Raw genomic sequence first — 13,412 nt, 5'->3', positions numbered from 1 at the left:
CAATAGCATATGATAAAATTGCCACACATAGGATTAGCAATCAAAAACGAGAGATTTACTTTATCGCCACCCAATAATGATGATGGTGTAGACCAGAATAGAAAGTAACCTTTCTAAGATCGCTTATGTCATCAGGGCACTACAGCGACTGTCAGAACGACTTCCATGATGACAACTGTGTTATGGCCTCAAAAGAAAGGGAAAGGAAAGGGTATTTTAAATACGAACGATGGCGCGACGGCGGGAATACACTCTGTCCCATTTTGACCAAGCTGCATTGCAGGTTTGCCAGCCTCATCATTATCCGTACTGCTGCTACCGCCACCACCGCCACTATCACTGCTACCACACGGTGTTGTATATCTGTGCATCGAACTTAGCAAGTGGACGCGAGGGAGAAGGTACTTTCTAAGAGCCAACTGGCTGCTCGCGGCTGTCCTCATTATGGATCTTCCATTAGGTGCCTAACCTTAGGGATATAACGGCAAACTGATGCTACCCCATGTGTCTTCAGAAAATCGTAATGAACAGTCGCGAATTACGACCTCAGCCTCTAAAGCTATAAATGTGAGGTACGAAATCTTAGAGAATTGCACCTACTACAAGCCTGATGGTGGGCATACGTGTCGACTCTTATTTGTTTAGCGTAGGGTTCTACAGTGACAGCAGCTCTTTTACTATGCATTTGAGCGCATATGCCAACTTTGAATACGTTTCTGTACACCAGGCCAAATCTACAGGACTGTCGAATGGTCAAAAGATAACCAATTGTGGCAAAAGAAAATTAAGCAAGGACAGAATAATTAGGTACGATTTGAGCGTATACCCCAGAAAAAATTAGCCTAAGCTATCCCGTCCGTATTTTCTCTTTTTCATCAAGACAGTAACTCCACTATTAAAACTTAACCCATTTGGTCAATCTTTCTTTTCACTGCATGGCCCACGCCGCGCTTTTACGTGCATGAACGTGCCTGTCTCTGTGGGTCTGGTTTTTTCATCATGGCGCGATGAAATTGACTTAACGGCTCCTCGATCTGTATAGGGCGGATAGGCTACCCATAATTGTTAGTGTAACTGTAAATGTACCAATAGTGAAGGCTTGTTGTTTCATTGTGATATTGATTTAAGAGCAAACAAACGACAAGAGGGAAATAGATAGATCGCTGCTAGAATAAAGTAAAGCACCTGTTTTTCAACCCCGCTGCCCCTATTCGTAGCTCTACATTGTTTCATTACCAGTTGTTCGCGTACTACCCTTTATCCTTTCCTACTGCTATTTGTTCAATTTATGTGTTCTACGATGTCGCTTCCGGTTTTCCTTAGCCCACTAGTAACCCACTTTTTTACTGTGGGTCTCTAACACTTCAATCTCCATTCTCTGCGAAACCTTCGCTTTTCTACCCTAACATCGTTTTGCAATACAAATCTCCAAAAAACCGTTCTTTCGCCATTTTAGTCTTAGAGGCCTACCAGTTGTCACGCGCAAGCTTGTCATTTAGGCGCCAACGCAGTAGTTAGATATAGAGTGCTCTTATTTCTCTTTCCTATCTTAGCAAGCCAGCGAGCCTTACGTAGAGACGAAACAAGCCAAAATATCACCTCTGTTGTTATTTAGGGGGCGACAGTCGTAACAGAGGTATGGAGGGTAACGGGACAAGGGGCTCCTTGGCGCTTTCTGTGAGGATGACGATGATGATCGCTTGCTTCCCTGTCGTCACCCGCGTACTCGGCGTCGGCTAGTGATTCCAGTGAGTCAATCCATCAGATCATGCCAGCAGGTGGCCTCAGTTTACTTCGCTCTACGACACTATCCACACTGCTGTCGCCACTTCGAGCCGAATCAATTCAATATGTTTGAAAACTTGTGTACAATCGTTGTTGTTGTCTGTTTTACTATTCGATCGATTACCTCACAACATCTGCAATCTGCAAATTTCGCAGGAACAAACGCAGACTTTTCAGACGCATAAATGCGCCATTTGTCTATTTACTGTTTTAGCTCCATTCAACAAACATGAGCAGTTACATATACATATAGCTATTCAGGCATACATCGCCTGCGCACAGGTGACATATGGTGGATCACGTACGTACCTAAAGATTACTATTGCATGACCGCATACATGCGCATGTAAGTAAGTAAGTATAACATGTATCTCGTTATAATTCAAATTAATGCATAATAAATAACTAACTCTGATCGGCCCCACCAAACATGAATAGCCCCGAATCTAAACTAATCCAGATAAGCCCCCCGGACTGACGGCCGAGCTCCTCCGTAATACTAAGACGTCTCTAAAAACCATACCATATACAAATCGGCACCAAGTACGAAATCGTAGAGCGGAAAATAAATCGAACTCGTTTGAAGCACGCTCATGGAAAGCAATGATTCCACGTTCGTTCGCGGCGCTAAGTGTTTCCGGTTTTACATCCGACAGTACCGTTAGGTATTCGATCAGACTATATGCGATAGAATATATCATACGGTAGCAATAAGACGACTACTATTACTAGAATTAAGTAAAACTAGGTGGTAGCTAGGAAAGTTAGATGAACTTTTGAACGTGGTATCCTCTTTCGTCGTCTAAGATCAATTTCATACGGAACCGCACTCTAGACTTATTTCTAAATAAGTAGAATTAATACTTACGGTCCTACTGCCGTGACGATAGGCTGCTTTGCTGCCGTTGTGAGCACGGCGGATTTGCAACGAACTAAATTAACCAGCTCCTGCCAAGGCTTTCGACATCAGCGGCTTGCCTCTTTTGGGTGCGCCTACTCTACCACTTGGTCTCACTGAAAAAGCAAGCGGAAACGGCAGTCACGAGGATCTCCCCCCCCCCGCTGCCGCCAGCCAGTGTGCACGCTTGCCAGTCCCTCTGCCATACCACTAGCAGTAGTATCGCCACCGACCACAACGATCGTAGATATTCATATCTGTGTCTTTTAGCCCTCCTCTAGCCAAGTTGCCTAGTTTAGTTCGCACTTATTCCTTTTCTGGCTCGCGATAAATTTACTGATGTATAATAGTATGATTAAAAAAAACCGTAATTGTGCAGTGGTACCATGTTTGTCCACGAGAATAAAAGACACGTAAGATTGCCTAGGTTTGATTCTGAGCGTAGACATGCTTTGATTCCTGAATGAAAGTCCGAAAGGCAATGAATTTAGCCGTCAAGTCGCTTTTTCTCCTGCTTGGTCCCTCCAAATATTGCTCGCCTTGAGTCCCCGACTCTGATACGTGCTTGAAGCAATACTCTCTAGGTCTTCAGAGCAGCAGGCATGAAAAAAGGAAGAAAAGAAATACACAGATGTACACACAGATCTATACAGCATAATGACAAATGACTGAAAATTGAAACATGGGACCTACTATAGAGATGTACGTTCAGAATAAGTTTACACCTGTACATGTAGATTTTCTCGAATATTTAATCAGTACATTAATGTCTGCTTCTGGGATGAAATTATAAAAATAATAAGAACATTGAGGTCCAATCTTGCTGGGCTGGTTTTTAATAGTTCTCGGGGGCAAGGATGGTAGACATAGGACGAATGTGGTTGTTCCCATCGCAGCGTTCATCGTACCAATGGCAGCGTTATTTTGAATCAAATTCGTTCGTGGCGCCCTATCGACAGTCAACTAATTCATTCTTTCTCGACCCCCCCATCTACCTAGGATGTTGAATTGCAGCCGCCAGCTAATCTATTGCTAGTATCCGAGCATTCGCGCTAAAAAGCGCAACCATAGCAGCAAAAGAAACGTAACGCAGGCCCGAACAGTTCCAACATGATGATGGCAGAAAAGAAGGAGAACTGCGACTGCTAGCGAAGGAGTGCCAGTTTGGCGGAAAGAAAGCAGGACAACCAATATTCTAATGCTATTTTTCTTACTGTACATATATTTGCTAAGCAGAACCGTCATAGGAATTATATGGAAACGATCATGAGGGTCGACAGCCGGACTTCGAAGTCGGCCGTGCCATCCTGGGGTGGTCGGTGCCACAAAGTTCATCATAAAAATCATCATCGACAGACGTCATAGGACGGTATCGATGAGGATATATATACGGAGATAGATGTCTCCCAAATCTCTGTGACCAGCTTAGTCTGTCGGTCTGTATACCACTACGGAAAGACAGGCGAATACACATCATGATACACAGAGATATATAGGTGCTTAGAAAAAAATACAGGCTAAAAACGGATTGCACGACGGAGAATGTGGCAGGAGCAGAGGAGATACAGCGCCTAGGACCAGAGAAACTGTTACTCTGCGATAGCTATCTACTCAAGTAATAATGATAAGACAGTTGAGTAACTAGTGATGATTGACTGCCGTTGGTTTATCGTGCACTCGGCGTCTGAACGCTATCCTTTTCTAGGTACTTCTCAGCGAGACTTTTGAATACTAATTACGCTTTCGAAAAACGAGCTCTGCAGGGAGCGAAGGAGGGGAGACGGAGGCGAATTTATGCTTGAGTTCAACTCAAACCGTACAAACATCCACAAACGCTGAACGCAACTGGTGCCTAAAACGATGTGGGGGGTTTATCTGTCTGAATTTATAAATAAAAGGACACATCCGAGTATAGATTTATGTAACAATCAAGTGAATTTGGCGAATGCTTTATAATAGCACATAATTAAGAAAAGCGTATCGGTCGAGCCCATACGATTCTAAAATTGCACAAGCGACGGGACATCTATCTGCACTTCATGGAACTTATTATGCAAAATACTAAACGTCACTTGCGACAAAGTATTCGATCTTTTTATGGAAGTTGCCTCATGTCTGAAGATTATTATTGTTAAGGCAATTCCAGCTATACTGTCAGTATCTAGGTCCCCACCAATCCCAAAATCCTCAAATTTCTCAGATCATCATTTTTCTGCAGTTTTTGTCATTATAGAAGTCCACTGAATTTTGTCGACGACTCAAGTACCAGCTAAAGAGCGACTTGGTAATTGAGAATAGGCCTATAAAAACTTGGTAATCCTGGTGGTTCTAACCATAGTTCTCCATCACAATTTTATTGTCATAAACTAAATGCGATTGTGTGTTTACATTCACAAACTAGCTTTTCAAAGGATATACTGTTGCTGAATGACCTCAGACTTTAGACAATTTCTTCTCACTGGTAAACCCGGAATTTGTTTGAAACGCGATTGGAAAAACTGAACGTTTGCAAAAGGAAACTGTACACAATTAAACACAGCCTTATCCATAAATCCCTTTTCAGAAATTCATACTCACCGGAAGGCGATGATAAGGCTTAAGACAGCTATCTTCTCGAGGCGTGAACGGGATAGGAGCGTCGAATATATAGGATCAACGAAGGATGCGAAAAATCTTCCACGTACATGTGGAAGTATATATCTGTCTTGCTGTCCCACAGCTTTGAGCTATTCATGGTCACTGTTATTATTTAACTTGATCAAGTGCAACAGCTATTTACTCAGTTATCAGTTAACAAGATGGAACATCAGTTATCGCGAGAAGCGAAGACCATGGGGTAAAAATGGTCGCCGAAATTTCTTATCGCAAGGACAGAGCTTCCACCAATAAAGAACTCGATTTATTAAAACTGAGCGAAATATCCGCGGTAAATAAAGTCAGTGAAGGAGCAGGTTCTCGCAAAGGTGTAGACTTACGCTTAGGTGACGTGTTCAGACGCTGCCGTCACGACTATTGTTATCGTTTAACATATACAATATGACGGCGCCGGCGGCCACAATTTTAACGCACAAGTAGGATTTTGAAGTATATGAAAATACGTGGACATGTGTTTGCAGCTGGCACGATGGGAAAGGGCGGCTGTGCTGAAAGCTTATAGGTTATACATACATAAATGTTGGCTATACGCATTTCACGAGGTATATCTATAACGTGAAGGTTTTGTCACCGACAAGAACTTCGACCGTGTCGTTAAGATCGTGTATTGCAATATATTAGTTGTTGCGCCTACTTTTTCATTGCAGATTTTGAATCTACACTAATTTCATAGCGCTGCTACTTAGTCTGCTGTTATATACGCGGGTACACCCAACTGCGGTGTTTGAACGGGTCATCTCAACGAGAAACTATTCCTCATCGTGCTAGTTGGAGGTAAGTTACTATTATGATTGCAAAGAAAAGGCGGAATAAATATTGAAGTTGTTCAAGATGTGATCTTTCCCATATCAGATAAGACATGAATAATTGTCCACTAGGCTTTTTTTAATTATCAGTATTGACATGTCCGCAAATCGATACCGCACACAAAAACCCTTCTTTGATAATTTCGTGCGAATGCTGCATCTACATAAGTAGGTATTTTGGCTAAGATTTTTCTCTACAAATCGCCAAAGCAGTACGATGGGAGAATTATGGACAAATTTTCAACTGTATAAGAAGAGTAGGACAAGATAAGCCCATATTTAATTCCCTTCGTTTAACTATACTATCGCTAATATCACTATCCTACTATAGAAGCAGAAATTACCTGGACATTATGATGAAATGTATCATCTGTTCTATACCGCTTTCTTTTTTACCGGTAATCAAACACCGATAGCACTTCATATTGTGCCCATAATCGCTGACTAGTGATATCGAATCTGTTGACTGTCTGAGAGTTTCTAAGAGCAACATTTTACCAATAGTGATAAATATTGTAAAGCGACAGTCAAATTGAAATAGTGCCTAAACATATTTTATACTAGCAGACCTTACAAGTCTATATTTTAGCTGACAACTAACCAGAAGGCGCAGAGAGCGCCTTAGCGTTAGGCATGGAACGTTTTCAAAGCTAAGAAGAGCGGATCGACGAAAGGCGTTAGAGATCGCAAGAGGTAGTTAGAATTTTTTCTAACGGTGCTAAACGGGGTTAATTGGCGATCAGCAGCTCAATCCAAATCCGTTCTCCGCTGAGAGGCGACACTTCGAGCCTATCGATAGCTTTGACGATTTCATCGAGATCCATATCAACGGCACCTACCAAATCACCCTTAACTAGCACATTTCTCGCTTGAACGAGAGAGGGAAAGAGAGAGGATAGAGAGGGGGAGGAAGGTTGAAGGATACATCCTCTAAAAACGTCTGCGACCTTCATTGCTTCGACGGGACAAATGGTCCGAATGTGAACAATGCCACCTAACGTAATTTTGACTACTTCCCGCAAGGCTGATCCAACGTGGACCGAAACACTTCCCTCATATCTGTGTCCTCTAAGGCTCCTACAGGATTTGTGCCTTCATTTCCTATGTCGGATATTCAATTTTCTCGCAGATAATCGCCTAGCTTGTTCATTTGTGACATTGAACTTGACGGAACGACAATGATTCACCATTTGCAAATCGTATGCGGCAAACGCCGACATTAAAACACTTCACAAAACCTGAGTATAATATATTAAAGATTTATTTTTAATTGCATATTTGATATTATGCAGAACTGTTGATATTACAGAAGCCAATTTAGAAACGTGTCTATTGGCGATCGTTGTATCAGAGAGCTGTAACCTTTAACAGCAATATCTGCTATTTCGTTATAGAGATTTTTTAACAAGCATGCGTTTTATACTTCGCATTATTTGCACCATACACGATATTCTTATTTTTGCATTATTGTTGATAGTCGTTCGCAATTCATGCAAACTGTTTGTTATATATATCTAATTAAAACTATGCATATATAATAATGAAAAACTATGAGCTTAATCAGAAAGAATGCTTTAACACCGTAAAGTCAAAATACAAGCAAATCATTGAACATGGAAATATGACTTGCGCTATTACACAACAAAGAGGGTCACAGTTACATCATGTGTTTTTACTAGTACTTTATAAAGCCACATCAACCCATGAACAATTCCCTGAGTCCCTTTCAAGCTAAGAAAAGCTGCTGACTTACACCCGTTGCACGTGATTAACGAAAAGAACTTTACTAAAAGTGTTCTTTACGTCAAGCTAAGGGGTTTTTTTTTCATTCTAAGACAACTAAATACATTTTCAGGCTTGCATCTTTTCCATCTACCGATTTACCTTTTAGCGCAACGTGTTTTTAACTTGTTATTTGTAAATACAGCACCGCGCCATTAATTCAAAAACACGGCATCCCTTCTTTCGCTCTGCTCGATGTGTTTGATGCATTTGCCCTTTCCCACTGCTGCAGCCGCCGTTGTCTGCTGCTACTGGCGCTGTCGTCTCGGCGACCTCTCAACAGCCGATAAAAATAACAATCAGCGTCACACGTGGTGCGCACGAAACTCACAAACATCGTTCATTATTTCATTAATTAATGAATGAATCAATGAAATAGAAACGAAGGAGTAGAGAAAGACGTCAACCTCGTACTTGTTTGTGTTGTGCCACTGAAACAATTTTTGTACGACCGTTTGTCTGAATTCAACAGCGATTGGCGATGGTTTTTCTATTAAATCGTCGTAAATACGTATAGTGAATTGTAAGTACAATTTCGACCTGGTTTTAAACCGGTATTAGGTCGCGGCATTAAAAGACATATGATCAACGCACAGAAAACATCTGATCTGTTTGACGCTTGTCACTTTATTAATCTTCAAAGCTCTCATCTGTCTTTTCTTTTGTTGGATGTAAAGTGAAGTGTAATGTTCTACATCATAGTTGTTTCCTTACTGTGTTATTATGATTATTGTCATTGAATGGATGCGTAACAGTACTATTCGTACGCGCGATAGTTCCTTGTTGCTATCCATCGATCTATTTCTTACAACAAATTAACGCGTATCGAAATATAAATGGTATAAAAATGTGTGTTCATTGTTACCATCTATTTTAAAGCTACTGCACGGCATAGGTATACTTATACCGTTAATATAAATATGACTAGTTAATGTTGTTTTAAGGGAAAACATATTTGATTATTCTCAGATTTAAAGCTTTTCTACTAAAGATAACTAATTGTCAACGTTTTTCGAAATATAAACGACACAGAAGTGTAGCTATATACACGCTCCACCCTTTTTAAGAATGTTGCACAATACTATATTACTAGAGAGTTATCCTTATATAAACAACTGTCAAAATGTGACACAATGTTATAATTAAGCGTAATGTAATGCGATTAGTGTGTTTCTTTTGAGTGATTATGTTTCGTAATTTAATTTTTGAAATTCGTTGCCATCAGTGTAAAGGGTCGTTCGATGTACATGACAGAACCTCATTTTGAATTCAAACAAAGGTGAACGTTTATCCAACTGTATTGAGCTTGTTCAAAAAAATATATCTCTATAGGTCAGGAAAGACATTGTCGATTTTCATGATCTCGAGAGATTCCATAGTTTATTTAGGGCCTACCCATTAATTTCCCCCTTTCCTAAAACGTGTCTGTTTGTTACCTGCTTACGCCAGTTCTACGTTGTAAAAGCAGCCGAAGTAAATGTACTCAATATAGATTTAATGGAGAAATTGCGCTCAGTTGCGATACATTGCTTCTCTTCGCGTACTGCAAGACGGAGTAAACGTTTTTGACGACTCCTTAGTGAGCTTCATACTATAGTGAATTCCATTTATAAAACATTTTAAAATATAAAACAAAAGTGTCTACCGAGGGCTCTGACAACATTGGGTATGGTACGTTTTTCAATGTGGTTGTTTATATTTGACTATGGCTGAATGAATTTTTAAACAATAAACACTTTTTAATTAATATCTACTCGTTTGATTTTGAACTTTCAGTTAGGACAATGGCAGTGATGGTGGGCAGCGATTCCGACTCGGATCAGTCCGACTATCCTGAGCAATCTACAGAAGTGGAATCGTCGGATAATGGAGAGTGTCAAAGCAAGGAGGATCTATGTCCTCCATCTAAAAAAATCAAGAGGCAACTGCATCAAAAGAGGGGGGCCAAATCTAAGGGCTTTCTGAAAGGGCTAAAAGCAGGTGAAGAGATGCGAGCATTATCAGATTTTGAGATGAATGTGGTGACCCTACAAATAAGTAATATCCTTAAGGATATTTCCATCAGTGAGAAACGACGTCAGCAGGCGATGAGCTGGTTTACCCAGCTTAAAGAAGCTTTGCTTAATGTCCAGATAAGCAAAAAACACGCAGAGAAAATGAGGATGCCTTTGCGAACAATGCCGGCTGATCCACAAATAGCTGATTTTACGTTTCGCTCACCTAAAGATGTCTCGTTGGTTGGCAGCTTCGCATACGAGACAGCGATTAAATTGAGCTCCCTTGATGTGGCTGTGGAAATGCCTAGGGACTGCTTCGTGAAGTGGGACTACCACAACGTCAAATACCACCGAAAGAGAGCACTTTATTTGACGTATCTTGCCGCTGCTTTGCAGAAAATACCATCACTGCACTCGAAATTGTACTGGCGTGTAGAGGGAGACGATCGCCTACCTATTCTAGTGGCTGTTTCACCCTCTGGCAATCTAACAGCACACATTCTACCATATCCTGAAAGTGGGCTATTTCAGTTCTCACGATTCGCGCCTGACAAGCTTAACGTGCAGGAGAAGTTTTACGGCTTGCCTCCCAACTCGCGCAAACCTGTGCTCATTTACAATGGAGGCGTTCTTCAAGATATGCTCATGGTACAGAACAGAAACGAACTGTCAGAACAACTAAGGACTTCAAGCGGAATTCGCGGAGGTATTCAGATTTTAAAGTTGTGGCTTCTCACAAGAGGACTCTGCAATGGCCCAGATGGCTTTAAGAGTTATCATCTAACAGAATATGCCGACTACCTTTTACGTTCGGGACGGTTGAATTCCCTCATGGGTGTCTACCAAGTAGTACGAGCCATTCTGGCACAAATGCAGATGGAGGATTGGACTTCGGAACGTTTGCTTGCCGGCAACACATGCTCCACGATTGCAAAGACTTCTCATAAATTCATGCTGGAGCAAGAAGTTGCCGCTATTCTCGTTGACCGTACGGGTTACCATAACATCTTTTACCGAGTTTCTTTGGATACACTTGATTTGTTACGGGCTGAGGCTCGCTCCGCACTTCAATCGCTCAACTCGAGCTCGGTCAACCTGATTAATGAGCTACTTTGGACACCCGTCTCTTTTTATCGTAAGTTGGATTGTTACATCCGCATCGAGTTCGGTCATGGCAGCAAACAACTAACCGACAGCGTGGATAGCTGGATTCGGGCAGATTTCGGGGGAAGTGTACTTTGGCCAACATCGCGGGCAATATTGGCTACCCTACGCCGAGCACTCGGTCGTAGGGTTTCACTATTAGTGGCCCGACCATTAACCCACCTAGAGTGGGAAATCGGTGGAAACTTCCCCGAAGAAGCAAGTTCTATCGCAGTAGGTTGGAACCTGGATCCCGATGAATTGCATCATATTGAAAAAGGTCCGCCCGCCGATTCTTCAGAGGCCAGCGAATTTCGCGATTTTTGGGGACATAAATGTGAGATCCGCCGTTTTCAAGACGGCTCAATTTTAGAGACAGTTGTGTGGCCTGGTGAGACTGCAGAGGACCGAAAGCGTATCACATATAATATATGTGACTATATTTTGCGGCAGAAGCACAAAATAAACAAAATATCATTTTCGGGTGAAATGTGCGATCGCATCCTACAGTTGCCAAACTGTCATTTTACCAGTCGTTACGGAACTGGAGACGAACAACTTGTTGATGTTAATACTAAGTTTAATGAGTTTGCAAAAACTTTACGAAAGCTGCCTGATCTACCGGTTGATATAAGCGCCGTTTGTGGCCTGTCTCAAGAACTTAGCTATACAGCAGTTTTCCCCCAGGTAGCAGCTGCATGCGATACTGACACGCGGCTTGTAACGCGTAGCGCAGGTCGCTGTATTCCCCGTGCAGATCATGGCGTACCTAAGCTTGTACGACCCATAGATGTGCTACTACAAGTGGAGTGCAGCAAATGGCCCGACGACCTGAATGCCTTTAGGTACATGAAGACGGCATTCTATATAACATTAGCCAGCAAGTTAGAAGGCCGTGAATGTCAAGTGTTTCATGATCACCTGCTAGTGCTTTTTCAAGGCTTATTGTTTCGGGTGCGTGTATCTTGTACGAAAGAGATCGCATTAACTAAGCAGGTAATTTCGCCTGAGGGCATGGTAAGGCATGTCGAAAACAAAATGAGCGAACGCTTAGAGTTTGAGTATATTGTCTTGCCAAAGTTAATTTCAGCTTTGCATGGCCTACATCTTCAACACACAACATTCGGGCCTGCCTGCCGTATTGCGAAGCGGTGGCTCTCTTCCCACCTGCTGTATGAAGCATTCCCTTCAGTGGTTGTGGACCTGTTAATGGCGTATATTTATATTCACCCATTACCATATTTTGTGCCTCATTCGTCTAGAGCAGCTTTTCAGCGTTTTCTGCACCTTTTGGCCAATTTTGACTGGCGTCTCAATCCGCTCGTTATCAATTTTGGTGAACAGTTTACTTCTGAGACTTATCAACAAATTCATTTACATTTCGTCCGAAATCGGCCGTCGTTGCCAGCACTATTTATACACACGCCGTTTGATAAAAAGGAAGAGTCATGGATTACGACAGAAAATCCAATCGGTCCGGCTCTACAGCGGGCGGTAGTTTTAGCTAGAAAAAGTTTGGCCTTTATTGAGGAGCAGATGGTTGAGGGCCAAAACATTCTCGGTGTTTTTAAAACATCACTTGATATTTATGATTTTGTCATCAAATTGGACGAACGTTTCATGGCTACATACTACCTTAACAACAGCTCGACTGAAAAGCTTTCATTCACTAAGATGCGGGACGAAATACCCGTGGTTGATTTTGACCCAGTTAGACTTTACCTTGACGATTTGCAAGCTGCGTATGGCCATTTATGCATATTTTTTTACGATGGATACGGAGGAACTGATATCGGTGGATTGTGGTTGCCGAAATCACAAGCTCCAGTCCCATTCAAAGTGCACAATCTTATTGGAAGAAAATTGACTGAGCCTGCTAAGGTATTAACGCCCAACTACCCGGCGATACTTAGCGATTTAAAAACTCTTGGCCAGGGTCTAGTGAAAAATGTTGTGGAGCAAAAATGTCCTAGCACCTATAGCCGCCTTCGAAAGGATAGCCATTAATTTTGTGAAATTAGTTTCGTTATGGTGTTAAGCAAATTATTTCTGACAATAGAATAATAAAGAAGCCAGATTGATTGTATCATATAGGCACTTAGTAAGCATTTGCTTGCGTATCCTAGGTCGTTCGTTTGTGTGTGCATGCGTGTGAAATGTGTTACATTAGGAATAAACGTAACTACTGTTCGGGATGTTCACTGTTTTTGTCTTACTCATTCAAACCACTCTTGTTTATTTTTCTTGTAAGTGACTGTGGAAGCATCAATGCACACGCCTCTGGCAGACGTTTAATAATGATCGGATCGAGCCTTCCGTTTACCTGTGCTGAAGACAACAATTGTA

General features: G+C 41.8%; 2 protein-coding genes across 6 annotated transcripts in view; one reads left to right on the top strand and one right to left on the bottom strand.

The window, feature by feature from the left end:
* Positions 1-13,412, bottom strand: part of LOC111251640 (uncharacterized) — a 327,887-nt gene that overhangs the window by 179,445 nt on the left and 135,030 nt on the right. The window lies entirely within an intron of this gene.
* Mat89Ba (nucleolar protein 6 Mat89Ba) lies at positions 8,197-13,267 on the top strand. Of its 3 annotated transcripts, none has more exons than XM_022809415.2 (2): positions 8,197-8,449; positions 9,703-13,267. In XM_022809415.2, the coding sequence occupies exon 2, from the start codon at positions 9,711-9,713 to the stop codon at positions 13,071-13,073; it is 3,363 nt and encodes a 1,120-aa protein (XP_022665150.1). In that variant the 5' UTR covers positions 8,197-8,449; positions 9,703-9,710; the 3' UTR covers positions 13,074-13,267. The 3 variants fall into 3 exon arrangements, with proteins under 3 accessions (XP_022665150.1, XP_086847803.1, XP_086847804.1); XM_086991677.1 differs by lacking the exon at positions 8,197-8,449 and adding an exon at positions 8,584-8,765; XM_086991678.1 differs by lacking the exon at positions 8,197-8,449 and adding an exon at positions 8,584-8,775.

This window comes from Varroa destructor, unplaced genomic scaffold (assembly GCF_002443255.2).
Source record: "Varroa destructor unplaced genomic scaffold, Vdes_3.0 BEIS01000005.1, whole genome shotgun sequence".
Classification (NCBI taxonomy): domain Eukaryota; kingdom Metazoa; phylum Arthropoda; class Arachnida; order Mesostigmata; family Varroidae; genus Varroa; species Varroa destructor.
Note: the sequence above shows the minus strand (reverse complement) of the source record. Positions and strands in the feature narration are given on the sequence as shown.

Coding starts and splice junctions, on each gene's coding strand:
- Mat89Ba (XM_022809415.2), top strand. CDS start 9,711: ATGGCAGTGATGGTGGGCAGCGATTCCGACTCGGATCAGTCCGACTAT.